The 22,183-nt window shown below is 33.8% G+C and overlaps 2 protein-coding genes across 4 annotated transcripts; both read right to left on the bottom strand.

Moving 5' to 3' along the window:
* Positions 1 to 1,234: 1,234 nt before the first annotated feature.
* On the bottom strand, positions 1,235 to 4,506 carry LOC143920007 (uncharacterized). Of its 2 annotated transcripts, XM_077442670.1 has the most exons (4): positions 4,230 to 4,506; positions 3,932 to 4,150; positions 3,026 to 3,823; positions 2,215 to 2,523 (listed from the first exon to the last, which is right to left on the bottom strand). In XM_077442670.1, exons 1-4 carry the CDS (start codon positions 4,341 to 4,343, stop codon positions 2,518 to 2,520), a joined length of 1,137 nt encoding a protein of 378 aa, XP_077298796.1. In that variant the 5' UTR covers positions 4,344 to 4,506; the 3' UTR covers positions 2,215 to 2,517. The 2 variants fall into 2 exon arrangements, with proteins under 2 accessions (XP_077298795.1, XP_077298796.1); XM_077442669.1 differs by having other exon boundaries at positions 1,235 to 3,823.
* Positions 4,507 to 17,618: 13,112 nt separating this feature from the next.
* On the bottom strand, positions 17,619 to 21,707 carry LOC143920009 (uncharacterized). Of its 2 annotated transcripts, XM_077442673.1 has the most exons (4): positions 21,063 to 21,336; positions 20,756 to 20,983; positions 20,529 to 20,627; positions 18,015 to 20,438 (listed from the first exon to the last, which is right to left on the bottom strand). In XM_077442673.1, the coding sequence occupies exons 1-4, from the start codon at positions 21,174 to 21,176 to the stop codon at positions 19,410 to 19,412; spliced, it is 1,470 nt and encodes a 489-aa protein (XP_077298799.1). In that variant the 5' UTR covers positions 21,177 to 21,336; the 3' UTR covers positions 18,015 to 19,409. The 2 variants fall into 2 exon arrangements, with proteins under 2 accessions (XP_077298798.1, XP_077298799.1); XM_077442672.1 differs by having other exon boundaries at positions 17,619 to 20,627; positions 21,063 to 21,707.
* Between the last annotated feature and the right edge of the window lie 476 nt (positions 21,708 to 22,183).

The raw sequence follows: 22,183 nt of genomic DNA, 5'->3' as shown, positions 1-22,183 counted from the left end.
ATTAAAAATATAAATTCAAATGAAATTAATATAGTTCGGTATCCAAATAGCGGTTTGATTTTAAGCTCATAAGTTCTTAAATATTGTGTGTACATATGTATTATTTGGAATGCAGAAGCATTTAATGCATTTAATCTTCCATCTTCAGTAATAGGTTTTTTCAAAATATCCCAAAGTATACTATTTAATAAATTCGACCACGTTTCTTACCATTTAATGAAACTCACCATATATGATAGATGTGACGAAAATGTTTATTAGGTATTATTTTAACTTTTACCTTTAGTTTTTGATATAAATTTTTATAATTTTATATAAATTTTAAAATACAACTTATTATATTATTTTGTTTTAAATAATCTTGAAATTATCAATGCAAAAGTGCCATCTATCCGTCAACGTAAAACAACTTTCATTCGATCAATTTGTATTTCGACATACTGAGGTTAATATGGTAAATATGAAATTAGGTATGGTCGTCGTTCGGTATCTTTATATTCGAGCTACTCGCTTCGGTATACTCGAATTTACAGTGAATCAAACTGGTCACACCGAGAATTAGTCACGAAAAAACTGGTCACACCCGAAAATTAAAAATTGGTCGAATTTTTGGGTATGACCAGTTTTTCGTGACCAATTTTCCGGTGTGACCAGTTTTCTCGCGACCTGTTTTAGTGTGACGGGTGATCACGTGTGACCGATCTAGAGCGACCGGTTCACATTTGAGACGACTGACATGTTGATGCACGTGTGTTTATTATGGCAGCCGAAGAGGAAGTGGTATAGGAACTTTTGAATGTGGCCGAGTTGGTCCCAACTCGCAGGATGGTAACCAATCCTGCGAGTTGTTCGACCACGTCGTAGAGCCGCTACAAACCTTTGCAAATGTATTAAGGTTTGTTCATACCTATCCAGCAGGTGTCATGCAAGTACGGATAGTATTCATACTCCATTCGCGCATGCGCATTTACGCATTCATGCGCGTCCATATAGAATGTACCAAAGAATACTATCCGTACTTGCATGACACCTGCAGGGTACGGGTCGTGCTGGATAGCTATGAACAGACATTTACTTGTTTTTAATTTGTTTATAATTTTTAAAATGTTTATCATGCTCTATCTTTTTTATGTATTTTTTTTTCTTTTCATGTGAATTATTATCTCGTTTAAAATGTTACAGTGTCGCTTTGGGGAACTGTAATGAGTGGCAAAAAAAAAAAATAAAACAAAATAAAATGTATATTTTTTATTTTAAATTATGCTCAGAATGGTTATAAATACAAGATAAGACATATAAAAAAGACGTCTTACGTAAACGTAAAGGAGGTTTGTAGAAATAAAAGTTTTAGAAATCGACTTGGATAATTTTTCGTGAATTATTTTAACACATTGTCAACAATTTCTTCGACACGGTTTATAATTGTTTATGTATCCTCTAGTTACGGTACATCTACACGTCCAACGAACGAACCAGTACTACTGCTGCATTTAAAAATGGAGATATAGTATTTGGAAAGCATGACTTAATAAATAATGCTTATGGAGGAAAAGTCAATTTGGCAGAGGTATGTACATTAGGGTTGTCAACTTTTTCCGAGACAATTCCGGGACAAATAGCTCAAAACTCAATTTTTATATATTTTTTTTAATCGTTCGGAACAAATTTTATAGATTTTACTTGCGGAAAATATTAATTTAGAAAAAAATTGTCATCATGTTCAGTTATCAAAATTTAACTGGCTTTCACGCCTCGTTAAATTTGGTTCCTTTACTCGAATACAAAAAAATATATACATAAGAGTAAAAGAGGTCGTAGTTGAAATTCCGCCTTTACTAAGTCGATATTCATGTTATTCCTGGCGAAGGCCACTTTTAGTCACATGAAGTATGTGGACGAAGGTCCACATACTTCATGTGACTAAATACTCTTTCTGGGTAAGCATTACTGCAGGGATGGACATAATGAATGACAAAATTTTCATCAGCTCAACCGATTTTTCATGCTTTTTGAAATACTCTGCCCATATCTTGTCATCATTTTGCTTGTCTAACATCTGGAATCTCCACTTTGTTCCAGATGTTTCCTTATTTTGCAAACAGCCGTATAGCTTACACCCTCTATTGTCGCGATTTTATGTTTATAAAACATTATAGTTTTTATTAATGCTATAATACTTATTATTTTTATTAATGCTATAAAGAATTCCTTTTTGACTAATCTAAAAAAAAACTATTTAAGACTCACAATCAATTTAAAACATAAATGAAAGTATTTTTTTTACAAATTAATCACCAACTTACCCTAAAAGTATTGTAAAGCTGCAGCAAAAGAAAAAACCACGGTGTTGTTAACGAAATAATAATCTTCGCAGAAAAGCTCGTATATGCTTTACGTAATTACGATTTTAAATAAATGTCACATTGTGTGGCTTTACTACAGTATGAATATCCATATGTACACTAAGATTATGTTTCTTAGTAAATGTTTTTGAACAAATGTGACATTTGTGTGGCTTTACCCCTGTATGAATAACCATATGTGCACTGAGTTCACATTTCCTAAGGAATGATTTTAAACAAATGTCACATTTGTGTGGCTTTACTCCAGTATGAATACCCATATGTGCACTAAGACCTTGTTTCCTTGTAAATGTTTTTGAACAAATGTCACATTTGTGTGGCGTTACCCCAGTATGAATACCCACATGTGCACTAAGAATTTGTTTCGTAGTAAATGTTTTTGAACAAATGTCACATTTGTGTGGCCTTAACCCAGCATGAATACGAATATGTGCACTGAGTTCACATTTTCTAAGGAATGATTTTAAACAAATGTCGCATTTGTTTGGCTTTACCCCGGTATGAATACCCATATGTTCACGAAGATTTCGTTTCATAGTAAATGTTTTTGAACAAATGTCACATTTGTGTGGCTTTAGCCCCGTATGAATATCCATATGTGCACTAAGATTGCGTTTGGTAGTAAATGTTTTTGAACAAATGTCACAATTGTGTGGCTTTACCCCAGTATGAATATGCATATGTACACTAAGAATATGTTTCGTATTAAATGTTTTTGAACAAATTTCACATTTGTGTGGCTTTACCCCAGTATGAATACCCATATGTGTACTAAGATTATGTTTCGTAGTAAATGTTTTCGAACAAATGTCACATTTGTTTGGCTTTACCCCAGTATGAATACCCATATGTGCACTAAGATTGTGTTTCGTAGTAAACGTTTTTGAACAAATGTCACATTTGTATGGCTTTACGCCAGTATGAATACCCATATGTGCACTAAGTACACACTTTTTAAGGAATGATTTTAAACAAATGTCGCATTTGTAAGGCTTTACCACAGTATGAATACCCATATGTGCACTGAGTTCACATATTCTACGGAATGATTTTAAACAAATGGCACATTTATGTGGCTTTACCCCAGTATGAATACCCATATGTGTACTAAGATTTTGCTTTGTAGTAAATGTTTTTGAACAAATGTCACATTTGTGTGGCTTTACCCCAGTGTGAATACCCATATGTGTACTAAGATTTTGTTTCGTAGTAAATGTTTTTGAACAAATGACGCAATCATGTAGCTTTCTTCGAGTATCCGAGTTTTCCCGTGTCAAAAGATTGTTTTTATGAGTAAACAATTTGTCTCGGAATTCTGTTTTATGGTCCAATTCAGAATTTGGAGAGCACATATTATCTAAAGCTTTACGAAATGGTAATTCTTCCGCCAGAACGTGTCTATTGGTATCTATTATTGCTGTCATATTATTATCTGTCGAAGTCATTTTTCTTCCAGAGGTCTAAAAAATAAACCGAACGTTATTCAATTTAACATGTAAATTTATATTTTCGATTAACTGAATGTTTCGTTAAGAATCTAATAAAGCACTCGAATCTTATTTACTTACCTCGCCATCGTCTGGTGAACTACAAATGTTAGGTGGCCAATCAGCACCCAACACATCTTCCAGCAAAACTTCCTCCGGCTTGACTTTCAAATACTTGTCTAATTTCACCCTCGACGCTGTGTCGTTCTTAAAACAAGAGTTTCGAAAGCTGTGGAACAATTCAAGATTGTTGACACAAGAAAGGCATATCATATCTGGCAGATGGTCATCTTTCCTAACCTACAAATGTAAAAGGTATTGACGATTACGAGGACTAGCAAATTAATAATAGCAGTGGTTCAAGTGTAACGTAGCTGACCCGCAGCTGACAGCAGGTCCAAATGCGCTGCACCAATCGCGGTGGATGAGGGTCGTCATGGATGGAGACGAAGGACCCTGCTGGAGCAGAGCAGAGACAAAGTCTGCATTCCATTGCTCCTTGGGAGGGAGAAGCACGAACTCCTGGAGAGTGGATACTGGGCAATGGATGCCTAGATGTAGACTCTTAAGACGTTTAGAGCTCACGGTCTTGACATATTGATATGCAAGAGGCGCTGGTGACAAACTCGAGTGGGGTTTCTAGAACGTTGGGTGTCAAAATTAGAGTTGCCATCCATCATTTTCACTTGAAAAATCCAGGCTTCTGTACGTTGGCAAGAAAAGTCCACCTTACAGTCCTGTATTTTTAGTGTTTAAATTTTCAGTCCGTATTGAAATATGAAGGGTTAGTATTTATATTAACGCTAAAATTTGGCTCAATACAAAAGTCATTAATACTTTAGAGATTCGTTTATAGTTTACTTGTAGACATGAATGAAAGGTTGGTCTTCAATATGAAACCCAGATTTTTTCTCTAAAATGTAATTCATCTGTGAGGGACAGTACATATAAGTTAATTATAAATTTTAGAGTTAAGTTTTATAATTAAGATGTATTTTAAAATTAGCTTGATAGCTAAAATATATATGTATAAATAAATAAAATAAATTAAACCTAGAATCGCTTTATATTGGAAACTTGAGATTACTAATAGCTTTTGATCTATTTATAGGACGGGAGGTTATGTTGTGACCAAAACCCAGTCTATGGAAACTCGTTGTAGATAATAAGAGGAAATTTTCTTCAGTTTATAAGTTTATTATACAGAAAATTCACGGGGAAGTGGGATAGTTGCCTACTTCAGGGGAAAGCCCGACTGAACTAGCCGGTGCGTCCGCTGTGCGGGTTTATATAAGCAAGTTCTAGGCGTGCCGTGTGCAGGATCTTTGTCTTCGGGACACGTGTTTTATCCGTATGTTGACCTGTTTTCAGGACACGTGTTTTTGTCCGTATGTTAACCTCAGCTCTGGGCATCGTTTGTTTTATAGCTATGGCGCTGATGCCATAGCTATGTCATAGCCAGGACGTCGTTCATTTAAGAATGCGGTCACTGCAGATACAATGTATCCTTACACGTGTGCCACGTGCAGACGTCTTCAGGACACGTGTTGCAGTTGCATGATGACATCACTGTTGGATTTCGTTCGTTTTACGATTGAGCGATGAACTCTTTCTTCTGGAATAGTCAAAGGGGACGTTGCCCTCGAGTTCTGCATGTTTGTACAGGAGCGATGATGATGCCATCGTAAGACTTGTGTATTGTTGTGAAATTTATGAGATCACTGGTTTTGGATCGGAATTGTACAAGTTGTGCTAATTCTATACATTCAACATAGCTTATTGGAATTCTCACAGTAGTTAAAAGTACATATTTAACACTGTTCGACACAAAAACTGGTGAAGAGACGAGATATGACTTTTCTTATAGAATGTTGATTGGCTCGAGCGATTTTCCTATAGCTTGGTGTTGTTCGGTCGATGTTTCGAAATATGTCAATTTTCTGTTTAAAATGAATATTGGAATCTAGAGTTGGGTATTTTATCTGTCATCTGTAGTACTTTTTAGCTTTAAATCTCTCTAAGTAGTCGTCCAATTCAAATCAAAAGTCAAAAGTATGTACGTATTTACACTTGGGATTTTTTCCCACTGCTAATACTATTTTATATTGAAATATGTTTATTGGGATAGTGCTCTGACCACACTATTTTTTTTTCGTTTAAAAGGGTTAATTGGAAGTGTGCCGAATTTTAAATCGGTAAAATTGCGAGCTAAAAAATCGTATGAGTTGAGCACGGCTTTGCTTTGTGTACACTGTACGCTCGGCTTGCGCAGAACGCGGTCAGCGTAGTGAAGCCCTAATACCCGTTTCACTTAACCCGTTGGGTGCTAACGACACGCCTGTCGTGTTCACAAAATTTCCGTAGCCGAGCGCGCTTTGTCCCTTTCCAACAGAATGGTTCAAAAAAAAAAGATACGCACTTGCTGTAGTACCGCGAGAAGCATTCAATTTTTTCGACTAAAAGTCTCTATACACTCTCTATTTAAAATTTTATATATGTAATGTTATTTACTGTTTATTTTTTAACTTATTCAAAAAATATAGATGTTTTGGTGATTATATTTTTATACAAAAAGCTTAGTAGATATTAGTCTTAGTAAATGTAAGTGAATATACTAAAATGTACAATGGGTGATTTAAATATGATGCTATCACTTTATATGTAAAAATGCCAATTTTTTTTTGATTTACCTGCTTACACGATAATGGTGAGTCGATTCCTGGAAAACATCATGTAATAGAATGTTGTAGAAAAACCCAATATGATAATTCAATATAACAAATTTATGGGGGGAGAAGATTACCACGATCAGATGTTAGCCTACTACCCATGTAGGAGAAAAACTTTAAGATGGTACAAAAAATTGGGCATACATCTATTTCAGACAATGTTATTAAATTCTTACTACATGTATAATACGCACAATACCAAGAAAATGTCTTTGTACGATTTTAGGCTGGAAATAATAGAAAAATTAGTAGGGCCTCCCCCAAAACAAAATCTTCATCGCCATCATCTTCCCAGTTTTTGTGACAAAGACCAGCAGGGAAAAACGAAAAGAAGACGGTGCCACTATTGCTGGAGTGAACGAAAGGAGAGAAAATCCACTCTTTTATTGTATGGAATGTACAAACCAGCCGGGTTTGTGTCTAGACCCGTGCTTTAGATCTTATCACGACAAAATTTTTAATGATATATAAGTTTTTTATCATCATTTTATGCAATTTTTATTTAAAAAATATATTTGTTAAAACATAAATTAAAGTGTTTTATTATTTTTAAATATCGTTATATTATTTGCTAATTCTACGAACAAAAAATTTCCAGAAGTTTTTTTTTTTACGAAAATAATGAATAAATATAGGTACTGTATAGCGTTCTTTATGCAAGATTCAGGTAGACGCGCCTTCCAAGAAATGTCTAGACCTCCACACGTCAAAACATTTGTGAGACAGAGCTATTTTATAAAATATCAGCATAGCACGGATTCTAGCTCAGCATTGAAAGTGTTAAATATGCAATAGTTTTTTTAACCTGTTCCCATTCGGGTACATCATGGAGAAGCATCCATGAAAAAACATCTTATTTGCACCATTTTCCCAAATAATCAATTCCAACGTTAAAAAAATTCTCTACGCCTTCTTCAAATGCTTCTACAGGTAGTCGTCGACTTACGACGGTTCGACTTATGACGGTTCGCACTTACGACCGAAAAAAAATAATATATTTTTTATTAATTAATTATTTTACAAAAATTGATTGATAAATCTCAAGCGGATGTGAGTTATGAAAACAGGGAATTCTCTTTCGAAAGAAATGAAACATCGCAGTAGTTTTAAAAATTAAGTTATGACTTATTCCTTTGGGATTCGTCACCAGTCGCAAACTCATACGGTCCTAAACATCCTAAAACAATGACTGTTCGTTATTGTTTTAGGATGTTTATTTTCTCAATTTCGGGTTGATTAGTGCTCAAATTTTTATTTATAAGAACATTTATAATGTGTGATCAAGAAACAGGATAATGACTGATAAAAAAACTCTTGTTAAAAAAAAAATAGAAAGGTGATACACTTAGAAATGAAACTTGAAGTGATAAAACAATATGATAGTGGTAAAAAAGTGATGAACTTGGCAAATAATTTGAGATTGTCACATTCAACGGTCTCCACTATTTTAAAAGATAAAGAAAAAAATCGTAAAATTTTTTTAGATACTCGCATTAAGTCAATCTCAATGCCATTGACAAATGCAACACTTGAAAGAATCTAAAAGTTTTCATGTAGTGGCAGTACTGTAAATTTCCCGTTTGTGTTTGAGTCGGATGCTTTACGTAAATAACCTATTAATTACACTGAGCAACAAAGTCACGTTTTTGAGTTACCAGAGCAGAGGATCACCAATCTTTACTAAGTTTGACCCACTGAAATCGAATATGATAATGATTTTTGTTGAGCGTTTAAAAAAATGCGCACATTTTACAGATTTTTGGCTTTTGCGGTCTTAACTTCAAAATCTAGTATAGCTGTGCTCAAAGTGAGTATTGGAATCAATAGTCAGATGTTTTTTCTATTGATTGTGATTTTTTATTGTTTTAAAATACTTATAATTAATTTTCTAGCGAATTTTAAAAGTCAAAAATATATATTTTTTTACGGATTTTTTCTCTGTGCTATTTTGCATTTGTTTTGTCAGTTTTTTATTTTACCACTTTCAAAAGGATTGGTTTTCTATCTTCATATTGTAAAGTTATTAAGAGAGACGCCCCGTAGACCGGTGACGTCATGGTGACGCTGACCAATGGTGGAGTCGGGCGTTGCGGCCAATGGCTGCACCAGACTCCTTGACCAATGACTATACATGTTTACGTGTCATACGTGTATGCGCTGAGCGCTGAATATTTATAAGTATGGTGCGCTCTCGAACGGTGGCATTCGGATTCTGACCTCCACCGGACGAGCAGCAATAAAGACTTGGAACCTGCCTGCGTGTTTTCTTGTACCTCGACCTGACTCCACTTACCTCTGAATACTCTTCAATATATTTTATTTGTATCTAAACGTAATAATTCGAGCGGTAACTGCTAAGAAATACTTTCGTTCAGTTTCCGGGAGCGTACACTAGAAGCCTTGGAGCAAGCGAGATGGCAAGTCTGCCATTTACGCGCGTAATGCTGCGTACGGACCAAACCAACGACGATTTTGGTCCAACGTTTTAACCAGCAGGATAAAACCAGTAGCGTACAAAATATCGAAATAAAAATTAAATTTAAAAATTGAAATTAAATATCAAAATTAAAAATATTATTATTATATTAAAATTAAATTCAAATATCAAAATAAAATTATAATCAATATATTAAAATTAAAATAAAATATTGAAAGTTAAAACAGAACATGCCCAATTTAAATAAATTTTCGAGATTGACCTAAAATTAGATCATCAACAATCACATACAGGTAATCCTCGACTTTTGTTTGTCGAAGACGTTTTGACTTACGAAGATACGCACTAAGATCGAAAAAAAAATCAAAGAATTATTATTTTGACTTCCCCGTAATGTGCAGTTACTGAGAATATATCATGTGTTAGTATGGGTGACCGAGCGATGGTCCCAACCCGGGTTGGGACAAATTTCGTTTATCAAACGAAATTTTTTTAGTCTTCAATTGTTTCTCTCGTCGAAATAAATCAATTAATTAAATCATTTCAGAGGTAAATTTTATCGGATAATGTCTTCAATTGTTTCTCTCGTCGAAATAAATCAAATAATTAAATCATTTCAGAGGTAAATTTTATCGGATAATGTCTTCAATTGTTTCTCTCGTCGAAATAAATCAAATAATTAAATCCATCTCAGAGGTAAAATTTATCGGATAATGTTTATTTATTTATTTATATATATATATTTAGCTATCAAGCTAATTTAAAAATACATCTTAATTATTATACTTAACTCTAAAATTTATAATTAACTTATATGTACTGTCCCTCACAGAGGTGTCTCTTCGCACCTCGCAGGAATGCATCCATGTTTTTAGCAGACCTGACGCACTCAGGGAGGGCATTATACAAGAGCACACCTCTGTGAAAAACACCCCCAGCCGTCTTATTCTTTCTTACTCTACTTACAACTAGTTTGTCCTTATTTCTAGTATAAAAACTATGTTTATTTCTATTCCTTATTATATAATCATCAAAATACTTAGGTAATAACTTATGATCTAACTTATAAACAAAAGACAATGTACTAATATTTAGACTAATTCTAATACTCATCCATCCTAATTCATCTAACATACTTCCAATACTCTTAAATCTACTCACATTCAAAATAGCTCTCATAGCTTTATTCTGTATTTTTTGCATTTTTTCTAAATCTTGGCCACTAAACAAATTAAGCACAGTGGCACAATAAACCACGTGTGGCAAGACAATTGAATTAAACACTAAAATTTTACTTTTTTTACTTAAAATATTTCTTAATCTACATAATACACCAACTTTTCTAGCCATTTTTTTTATTATATAGTCAGCGTGCATTTTAAAATTTAGTCCTGAATCTATGTATACACCTAAGTATTTTATATTTTCAACTTTCTCAATTAACTTATCATCAATTCTAATTTCATTCAATATATTTTTATTTTTACCATTCAACCACATAATTTTTGTTTTATTCACACTCAACTTTAATTTATTTTCACACAACCAGTCATTCACATAATTTAATTCTATATTTAAAATCTCAGATATTACATCAACATTCTTTCCAATTATATATATCAATGTATCATCTGCAAACAAATATATTTTACACATCTTAATTACCTTAACAATATCGTTTATATATAATATAAATAATAAGGGTCCCAATTTGGACCCTTGCGGCACTCCATGAGGTGTTACAAATTCAGAGGATAACACCTTATCAATTTTTACTATTTGCCTTCTATTATTTAAGTATGATTGAAGCCACTTTAATACTATACCATTTATTCCTAACTTATATAATTTTTGTAATAAAATATTCCTATCTACTGTCTCGAACGCTCGCTTAAAATCTAGAAAAACTGCTCCAACAACCATGCTAGATTCATCCATCGCCTCCATCCAATCAGAAACCACCAATTGGATAGCGGTTTCTGTTGAATGTTTCACTCTAAATCCAGACTGTTCCACAACCAAACAATCATTTATACTAATGAACTCTTTCAATTGAATCATAACGATTTCCTCCAGCATCTTCTCAACAATTGGTAACATATTGATGGGCCTCATTTCACTGGCTTTATGTGTGCCAGTAACATTTGGTACCGGCACAATAGTAGACACCTTCCATGCATCCGGGACGGATCCCACTTCTAACGATTCATTTATTAATTTCAGTAACTGAGGTCCAACCATGTCCCAAGTGTTGATTATAATATCTAGAGTCAATCCATCCATACTAGAAACTGATTTCATACCCTTCAATACACCATTTAATCCCCCCATTTCCACTAATTTAAACCTATCAAACTTATTTAAACCCAAATTAATATCATCATTCACACTATTATGCCTTGTTTGAATTGAATTAACTATATCATTCACACTATTGATGTAAAACTCATTCAATCTTTTAACCATATCCTCTTTATCATTATATACTACCCCCTCGACTTCTAATTCATTCAAAGAAAGATTTTTCCCCCGGAAATCAAAGTTTTAATTAATCGCCACATTTTTGTGGGATCTTTTTTTGCACCATCTATATTTCTTTCATGCCAATCCCTCTTCGCATTACGCAAAACATTCACACATTTATTCCTCTTTCTTTTATAATCTAACCAAGCATTTTCTAATTGGATTCCATCCATAGCCTTAATAATTTTATATCTTTTATAACTAACATTCTTATCAACTAAGCTTTCCTTTACTTCCTTGGTAAACCAAGGTTTCAGCTTATGCTTATGCATGATTCTTGTGGTTTTTACGCATTTACTTTTAGAATATGTTATATTACGATACACTATCTCCCACATTTCATTCACACTATCACCATCCTTTCCCCATACACACTTCTTTAACAATTAATTCATCAATTGATAATCAATGTTTTCTCTTTCAGTCACCTGCATACTTTTAAGTCCTCCGTTACTAAACCGCTGTCCCAAAAACATGTTGACAATAGAATGGTCTCCTATTTTCGGTACATCTTTCACCTCACACCGCAAATCCATTATATTTGTTATAACCAAATCAATGAGAGAGCTTGATAAATTATTCACTCTCGTTGCTTCCGTCACTTTTTGTTTAAAACCCAATTCATTTACCCAATTTCTCAACTTTTTTACATAAAATTCTTCTGTCTGTAACCAATTAAAATTCCAGTCCCCAAACATAATTATATTTTTACCCACATCTATACTTCTTTCACTCAATTCTTCTAAAAATTTAAGAAATCTTCCACTTCTACCATTCGGAGAGCGGTAAATTACTAGCAAAAACACAGTAACTCCATTCACAAGCACATCCACACCAATTGTCCAAAACTCACCATCAACCTTATTAACTATTACATTACCGTAACTTAAATCATCCCTTAAATACAATAGTACCCCACCCGTATGTCTAGAATTAGAGTCACACCTCAAAACACAATATCCATCTATATTCAGCTCAAAATCTTCAAAATCACTAGTTACATGCGTTTCACTTAAACCTATAAATAATGGTTTTTGACTTACAGTTAAACTCCAAACCTCATCCTTGTGAGCAAAAAAACTTTGTACATTTATACCTATACCTTTTGGTGGTTGCTATATATTTTTATTTTATTTAAATAGGCACACATACAGAATAAAATATAAAAAGAAAGTTGTATAATGAGACAAAAAATAATAATAAACATAAATAAAAATATAATATTGTAACGCGACGTTCTCCCAAGTGTCCCTTAAGTTGGTAGCGGTAGTAACCTTTAGGTTGGCACCAACTTCTTTACCGCGCCAAACACACCAGTGGCGGACGGTGGGTGTTAATACCGGGTGTGCTGTGTATGCCGTAGGGCGTAGGGTATAAAATTAGCAATTAAAAAAAAATACTCGTTTTGCATTACAAAAATGTTTAATTTATTAGTTATTTATACATAAGTTCAATGCGACGTTTCTGAGACATAAACTTTTCAATCACGTATGCATAGAATGTGTCTTTCTGTTTTAATTCCACCAATAACTTTTTTTCTATTGAAATTAAGCTAAGGCCACATAATCTATCTTGACCTTGCGTACCTCTATAGCAAGTTTTTATTCTTTTCAGCGCCGAAAAAGAACGTTCTGCTGAAGCTGTACTGCTTGGTAACGTTAATATTAATTCTCCCAGCTTAAACACCTCTTTAAAACCAGATTCGAGGTTATTTTTTGTCATGAATTGTATTAATTCATGAACAGGTTTCTCTGAAAATTCAGAGCTGGAATATAGCACGATGAGTTCGTTTTTCAATCGAATATAATCAAACAGTGATCCATAAAAATCTTTTAATTTATTAATTAAAACATTTGGAAAATTTTCTTTATATTCGTCATATTTATCATTACAAAGAAGGTGGAAATATTCTAATTTGGAAAGTGAAGAATATCTACATTCGACTTGTGCGATTATGCTATCAACTATTTTGAAATATAATTGACGAAATGAAGTTTTATCTTCTACTTCTGAATAATTTTTTAATCTTTGTGGCCTACGATCATGATCATCATTTTTTTCATTTAAATAATTATTCCATAACATTTCAAAATTATTATCCCTTTCGTATTTCAGTTGCTGCAAAACATGATTAATTTTTTTACAACAATATAAAACGTCCGAAGATTTAGATTGAAGAATGTTATACAAAACATCAGTTATTCCAAACAGTTTTGAAAAAATTTGAAGAAGTTTAATTGTTTGAAAATCCTCTAAAAAGCCTAAAAACCCTCGTGCTTTTATAACAGTATCTGTGTCCCATAATTCACAATTTTCTATAACATGTCGAAAAAAATCTGTAAATTGACTTCTGTATTGTTGTACTGTGCTACTTAAACGAGATGTAAAATTCCACCTTGTGGGTGCTACAGAGGGAAGTCTTTTTGTCACAAATTCCTGTAAAGCGAATACTCTTTTGGAAGATTTTGAAAAGTATGTAGACAATCCATTTAAAGTTTGAAAAAATGATTTACTTTCTTTAATATCAGAAAGACCTTGCTGCAATACTAAATTCAATACATGAGCATAACAGTGTGTAAAAAGAGCAAAAGGATAAGCATTGAGGACTTTGGATTGCAAACCATTTACGTGTCCACTCATTACACTTGCTCCATCATAAGTCTGTCCAACCAATTTGTCTTGAATTTTAAATTCTTCAACTATGTTCACCACGTGACGGAATAGACCATTAGATGTTTTATCAGCACTAACGTCTGTAAAACTAATAAACCGTTCATGTACATTGCCTTTACATACAAAACGTAAACGTAGAGCTGTGATTTTGTCATTATATCTGAAGTTTCATCGAGAATAATAGCAACAAAACTTGCTGACTCTACTTCATTTTTTATATGAACTTTAATAACATGAGCGATTGCTTCGATTATGTCATTTTGTATACTTGGAGAAGTACAACGAAAGGTAGTAGCAGTATTTAAATGAGTATCTAAAACAGAATCATATTCTCGAAGAGCATTTAGATATTCAATGTAATTGCCTTTGTTTACGGAATTACATGACTCGTCGTGACCTCGCAGGGACAGTTCTTGTTTTCCTAGATAGATTATTGCGTTAATAATTCGTTTTAAAACATCTCTATTTTTATTTACTTGTTCATTATGTCGACTTATTTCGGCTTTACGTTGACTGTCAATTAATACGTCGATTCGTTGTTTGCCAAACATTTGTATGGAAAGAAATGATTGAACGTGTGCATGCGATCCTTTGTGTTTCTTCAGTGCTGCTGTCAAATGGTTGAGATCAGCAAATCCTTCTTTGTTCCACACATTAATATCTTTGGAGAACAATAAACATGGCCAGCAGAAAAGTTTGGATCGAATTTCACAGCCTGTAATCCATTCGAATTTTTTATAATTTGAAACGCAAAAATGTCTAGTGTAAACTTTTGTTTTTTCTTTATGCAAACTGGATAAATTTGGAAGAGACGGACACGGTTTCCCATATTTAATTATTTTTAATTTTATCTCAAAACTTCTATTTGAAAACGGAATAGTTAAAATGTCTTGAACACTGTTAGCCATTATTAGTTATTAGAGGTATGACTGAGATATGACCATAAAAATACGAATGTGCGAAAAAGTACGAGACCACGTGTCGCATCGCATTCGGTCAATTGCCGAGTGGTGCGCGGTGCTCTGAAGTCGTAGCACACCGTACGTCTTAATATCGCGAACAAACCTATACAAGCGAATATCCGCCTGCACACTCCAACCAAACCCACCAATTTGCTGCACGGCATAGGTATTCTCTCGTCGCGGCGCACAAACTACATCTAACATCACACAACACGCTGCAGACTGCACACCACACCATACACCATACATTTAGCGCACGCGGTAAATACACCATACACATCAATGCCTGTTCATACAACAACACATTATTTTGTATTAAAATACTACTTTATGTGGTCTTTGGTTTTCACGGGTGTGCGCCGCACACCTAGCACACACCCAATATACGCCACTGGTTCCGAGGGCGGTCACTGTTCTTGTTTGATTTAGCAGTTCTGTGGCAGGATAATATTAAGTTGTCATCCATCGGCTCCGAGATAGTCTTGCAAAGTTTTTTGAAAATATCTATTACATTCTCAGTGCGCTTTTCGGGTACAGCTTGCAATTCAATATTATTACTACGCGATCTGGTTTCAAAGCTATTTTGTCGAGCTTTGATATCATTGGTAGTGATTTTCTCAGTACATAGATCCCTGTAAATGTCTTTTACTTTATCCTCTACTGCACTTATTCTATTTTCAGCCTCAATAATCTTTGAGCTGTTAAATTCACATGTCGCTTTGAGGTTGCAAATATCAGTTTTTAGCGTTTTTATGTCTTCTGCAAGCGACGGCAGGCATGAAATGCTACGTTTGATATCAAGGATATCCTTAAGTAGTGTATTAAATGACGGCGAAGGTGACTCGGTCAAAGACTGAGAACTTTGTGGATTACGGCATCGTGGACACTTCCATGCAGCCCTTTCCATAGCTCCCAATCTATTGTAGCCGCCTTCCGTAATGTTGGCACAATCAAAATCATAGTGCCTCTTACAAATACCACATTGAACACCATTAGAAAATTTCGTTTCACAAGATGCGCAACACTGCATGATTGCCAAATTTAATTGAACTAAAGGTTGACAATCTATGAAATTCACTCTGCGTACGAGAATGTACGGACTACCCACTTGAAACTTGAAATGATATTTTATGTGATTATTATGAGTATATTGAGTATATTTTATAAGTACGAATTAAAAAATAGCACTACAGGAACAAACTTTGTTGACAGATTTTGTTTAAGACCGTTTAGGTACTTTTAATTAGATATTATTTATGGAAGAGCTAATACCGGTGCGAATAGGTCATCGATCGGCAACGACCGACGGTGAATTATACTTAATTCTATTTCTCATTAATTCTATATTTCTTTTATATACACTGCACTTAGTGTCCAACGGTCCGTGATTCGTGTTCAAATTTAATTTTAATTTATTATTACACTTAAAGCAATTAATACATTTTATTATTTTATTGTTACATCCCTCGCTTTTGTGCCCTTCTTCTCCACATTTCGCACATGTCACCTTGTTTCTACAATCTACCGCTTTGTGATTAAATCCGTAACAATTTAGACATCTTAGAATATTAATTTCTTCAAAAACCCTACATCTATCCCAATTTATATTTATTTTTCCATCTTCAATTAATCTTTTAAATGTATTGCAATCTACTTCCACTATCGCATTATATTTATTATTTTTTCTACTTTTCCATATTTTTAACACCTTCAATTCACCATCATTTATAGCTTCTTGATTTTGATTCATCAAACACTCAGCCAACTGTTCACTTGTAAGTTCCTCCGACATATCTACAATTTTAATTTTGGGATTTTTTAATTCCCCTCTTTTAACATTGTAATTCTCCCCTAATTTATTTTCTACTTCTTTTATTAATTTAATACTATCCTGTGCACTGTTACACGTTACAGCAATGCCCCCTTTACCGATTTTTTTAACCCCTTGTATTCCTATTTTTAGTTCCTTGGGTTTTATTACATTTTTGCACTCTTCTTTTGTTTTGTCCGTTTCTTGAATTTTTTTTGGAACAATTATTGTTACGTCTTTATTATTATTTTTAAGTGCATTTGCATAAAATAAATTATTTTCATTCTTATTTACACCCCTTTTTAAAATGTTTAATTCACTGTTGCTTTTTAATATATTTATGTCTTTTTGTATATTGTTTTTCAAATTTTTAAATTCACTTCTTAATTCACATATTACATCCAAAAATTGTTCCTTATCATTATTTTCATTTTCACAAATATATTCAACAAATTTTTTTACTGATGTAATTAAAAATGTCTTATTGTCATTTGATATACTGTTAGTTTTTGTGGTCAAAATGTCCATAATTTTTTTTTCAATCGTTATTACTTCACTTATGCGTTCTGATGCCATTATTATATACTTAGAACAAACACATAATTATATATTACAAATTTATTTTTATTTTTTTAATTGTTACAATTTCGTTGCCCAAATCGCCACACACGTAATCAACGTCTGTACACGAACACGAAAAGAACACGACTGTGTGATTATTAATTTTATTTCGACGAAAGAAAAAAAAACCCTTTGACAAATCACCGACAGTTTTTTTGTTTAATGTCTCATCGGCGGCGGAAACAGTAGTATATCGTGACGACTTTTAATAAGAAATAACAAAAAGGTTTTTTTCGCTCGTAATCAGAGAAATTATAATATTTCTCTGGTTGTAATGCGTATCGTCGTAATTCAAAACATTGTTGTAATTCGAAAACATCAACGATGATCTAATTTGAGCTCAATCTCGCTCGTTAGCTTAATTTTGATATTTAATTTCAATTTTTTTATTTAATTTTTATTTCGATATTTTGTACGCTACTGGTTTTAAAAGTTGGCCCAAAATCGTCGTTGGTTTGGTGCGTACGGACCATAAGAAGTTTGCGGCTGTATATAGATTTTGTGAAACGAAATATAACTTTCCAAATGCTACAAAAATGACGAATCATATATCTGCGTACGCTTAATATCATGAAAATAGAGAAATTATCACGTAGTTGAGACATCACTTTAAAGGGTATTTGATATTATTGACGTATGTACATAGATGCAATAGATCAACCCACTACTTCTGAATCTTCGTGCCTTGCACGTTTACCTAGCATTAGACATAGGCAAATAGAATCATATTTTGCTAATATAATATTACTTGTCCTGAATGTCATCAATATTAATTAAACTTAACTTGAGTTATATTTACTAAATTATAATTGTACGATATATGCAGCTTCAAATAAATTCTAAAATATATACTTAAATCTAAATTACAGGGACAAATTTTAAAAACATAAACTTTTATGCACAGTAAATACAATTATTTATTATGTTTTCAACACACTATAAATAAACATATTCTTGAATACATATGTAGATCGTCTATAACGCGATAGTTTTAATAACGCTTTGTCCATTTTACATACAAATGATTGGTATAAGTTTGTCATCGGACTGATACCGAAATATTCAATACCCTTTAATTCATTCTTTCAATACAAACATTTTCGTTGAACATCTGAATTATTGTTTTATTTTAAATCGATTATTCGGTACATAAGTATGAAATGAAAACACGTATGTATGAAATGAAAACACAAATATGTATGTCCAAATGAAAATTTTCAAACAGTAATGTTTCTTAGAAAAGGTATGTACTACTAATTGCCATCTTTTCTTGAATATAAGTGTATCTTCATTTCATGAAGTTTTATTTCATAAATATTTTCATAAAAAAAAAACATATCTTAGCAGCCAGCACTTATTTATTTATAGGTCAGGATAGGTTAGGTTAAGTTAAGGTTGGTCCTATTCATTTAAGATTAGGTTGATATGGTCGGTATTATTCAGTCTGTGTCACACGCGGGAACTGAGATCGCAAATTTAAGTAAAAACGTAAAGGTAAATCGCATACTAAAGTAGATATGTGCAGGTAGACCACATACTAAACTAGCACCTTTTTTTCTGTGACCAGTTATCATGCGACCAATTTTTAATTTTTGAGTGTGACCAGTTTTCTCGGGACCAATTTTTGGGTGTGATCAGTTTTCTTGGAATCAGTTAAGTGTGACGGGTGACCGATTTAGAGCGACCGGTTAGCCTATTACTGGTCCACATATGACTAGTAATCACTGAACCGTGTGAATATCCATATGTGCACTAAGACCTTGTTACTTCCATGTTTTTGAACAAATGTCACATTTGTGTGGCTTTACCCTGTATGAATAACCATATGTGCACTGAGTTCACATTTTCTAAGGAATGATTTTAAACAAATGTCACATTTGTGTGGTTTTACCTCAGAATGAATACTCAAATGTCTACTAAGAACATATTTCGAAGTAAATGATTTTGAACAAATGTCACATTTGTGTGGCTTTACCCCAGTGTGAATACCCATGTGTGTACTGAGATTTTGTTTCTTGGTAAACGTTTTTGAACAAATGTCACATTTGTGTGGCTTTACCCCAGTATGAATACCCACATGTCTACTAAGATGATATTTCATAGTAAATGATTTTGAACAAATATTACATTTGTGTGGCTTTACCCCATTGTGAATACACATATGTCTACTAAGAGTTTGTATCGTAGCAAATGATTTTGAACAAATGTCACATTTGTGTGGCTTTACCCCAGTGTGAATACTCATGTGTATACTGAGATTTCGTTTCGTAATAAATGTTTTTGAACAAATATCACATTTGTGTGGCTTTACCCCAGTGTGAATACCCATGTGTGTACTGAGATTTTGTTTCTTGGTAAACGTTTTTGAACAAATGTCACATTTGTGTGGCTTTACCCCAGTATGAATACCCACATGTCTACTAAGATGATATTTCGAAGTAAATGATTTTGAACAAATATTACATTTGTGTGGCTTTACCCCATTGTGAATACCCATATGTCTACTAAGAATTTGTTTCGTAGCAAATGATTTTGAACAAATATCACATTTGTGTGACTTTACCCCAGTGTGAATACTCATGTGTATACTGAGATTTCGTTTCATAGTAAATGTTTTTGAACAAATATCACATTTGAGTGGCTTTAGCCCAGTATGAATACCCACATGTCTACTAAGATGATATTTCATAGTAAATGATTTTGAACAAATATTACATTTGTGTGGTTTTAGCCCCGTATGAATATCCATATGTGCACTGAGATTTTGCTTCGTAGTAAATGATTTTGAACAAATGTCACAATCATGCAGCTTTCTTCGAGTATCCGAGTCATTCTGTGTCAAAAGATTGTTTTTATGAGTTAACAATTTGTCTTGGAAATCTATTTTATGGTCCAATTCAGAATTTGTAGAGCACGTCTTAACTAAAGCTTTTCGAAATGGTAATTCTTCCTCCATAATTTGTCTATTGGTGTCTATTATTGCTGCCACATTATCTCTCGAAGTAATTTTTCTTCCTGGGGTCTAAAAAATAAACCGAACGTTATTCAACTAAACATGTGTATTGTGTGTTTACATGTGCATTTATATTTTCGATTAATTGAGTGTTTCGTTTGGAATCGATCTAAAGCACTAGAAACCTATTTGCTAACCTCGTCATCTTCTGGTGAAATGTTGGGTGGTCTATCAGCATCCAACTCATCTTCCCATATTAAATCTTCTAGTAAAACTTCCTCTGGCTTGACTCTCAAATACTTGTCTAATTCCACCCTCGACGTTGAGTCATTCTGAAAACAAGCGTTTCGAAAGCTTTCGAACAATTCCAGATTGTTGACACAAGAAAGGCATATCAAATCTGGCAGATGGTCTCCTTTCCTAACCTGCAAATGTAAAACGTATTGGCGATTACGAGGAGTAGCGAATTATCAATAGCAATGGTTCAAGTGCAAAGTGACTGACCCGCAGCTGACAGCAGGTCCAAATGCGCTGCACCAAACGCGGTGGATGAGGGTCGTCATGGATGGAGACGAAGGACCCTGCTGGAGCAGAGCAGAGACAAAGTCTGCACTCCATCGCTACTTGGGCAGGAGAAGCGCAAACTCCTGGAGAGTGGACAATGGATGCCTAGGTGTAGACGCTTAGACGTTTGGAGTTCACGGTCTTGACAGACTGATATGAAAGTGGCGCCGGTGACGGACTCGAGTGGGGTTTCTACATCTTTGGTGTCAAAATCAGGGTTGCCATCCATTATTTCTCCTTAAAAATCCTGGCATTTGTACGCTGGCAAGAAAAGTCATTACTACTTCGTGATTACTGATTCGTTTATAGTTGACTTGTAGACATGAATGATAATGTTGAAGTTTTCAATGAGAAACCCAGAATTTTTCTCTACAATGCAATTAAACCTTTTTTCCAATTTACATGCACCTATCTGTCCTCCTCGGAACATTCGGCGCATTTCTTCTTTCCTTTCTTATTCCCTAGCTTGTGGGTGAAATGCCCATTGGCAATTCACTCTCTGTTACGGTAAACGGACGGTACGTGACGATTGGGCGACCAGGACGATCGGTCGACCGGTGTTACTCGCCACTGCGTCAACTGGGCGACGAGACCGTGTCACAACATAAGGTCCAAAGCTATAAGATCCAACGACAAGGGCACCACGAAAGAAGAACCACCCGATAGAATGCCCACCTGCTAAGTGATCCAGACAGTAAAAAGCCCAGATAATAAAACGTCCAACTGAAAAACATCCACCCTTTTAAAGGGTCCAGCCACAAAAAGTCCGAAAACATAATATAAAACATAGATAAAGTAATAATGTTTAATAAAACGCTCTATATTTACATAAATCGGATATCGAGTCAATTTGACTCGATACTCGATTGAATATTCGACGGGTTTAAATTTTTTAAAATTAATTTCCGAATATAATAATAATGTTAGATTAAATCATTGCAGCACCTGACATCGAGTCAGGACCGCAAACATTTAGTTTTAAGCAGGGTTTCTAAGCCGGGCAGCAATTTTTTTTTTCAAATAGTTTTTTTCTAGCAATCCAAAATTTTACGTTTGCAGAG

This window comes from Arctopsyche grandis, chromosome 12, assembly GCF_051622035.1.
Source record: "Arctopsyche grandis isolate Sample6627 chromosome 12, ASM5162203v2, whole genome shotgun sequence".
NCBI classification, from domain to species: Eukaryota; Metazoa; Arthropoda; class Insecta; order Trichoptera; family Hydropsychidae; genus Arctopsyche; species Arctopsyche grandis.
This window is presented reverse-complemented; position numbering and strand designations above follow the sequence as displayed.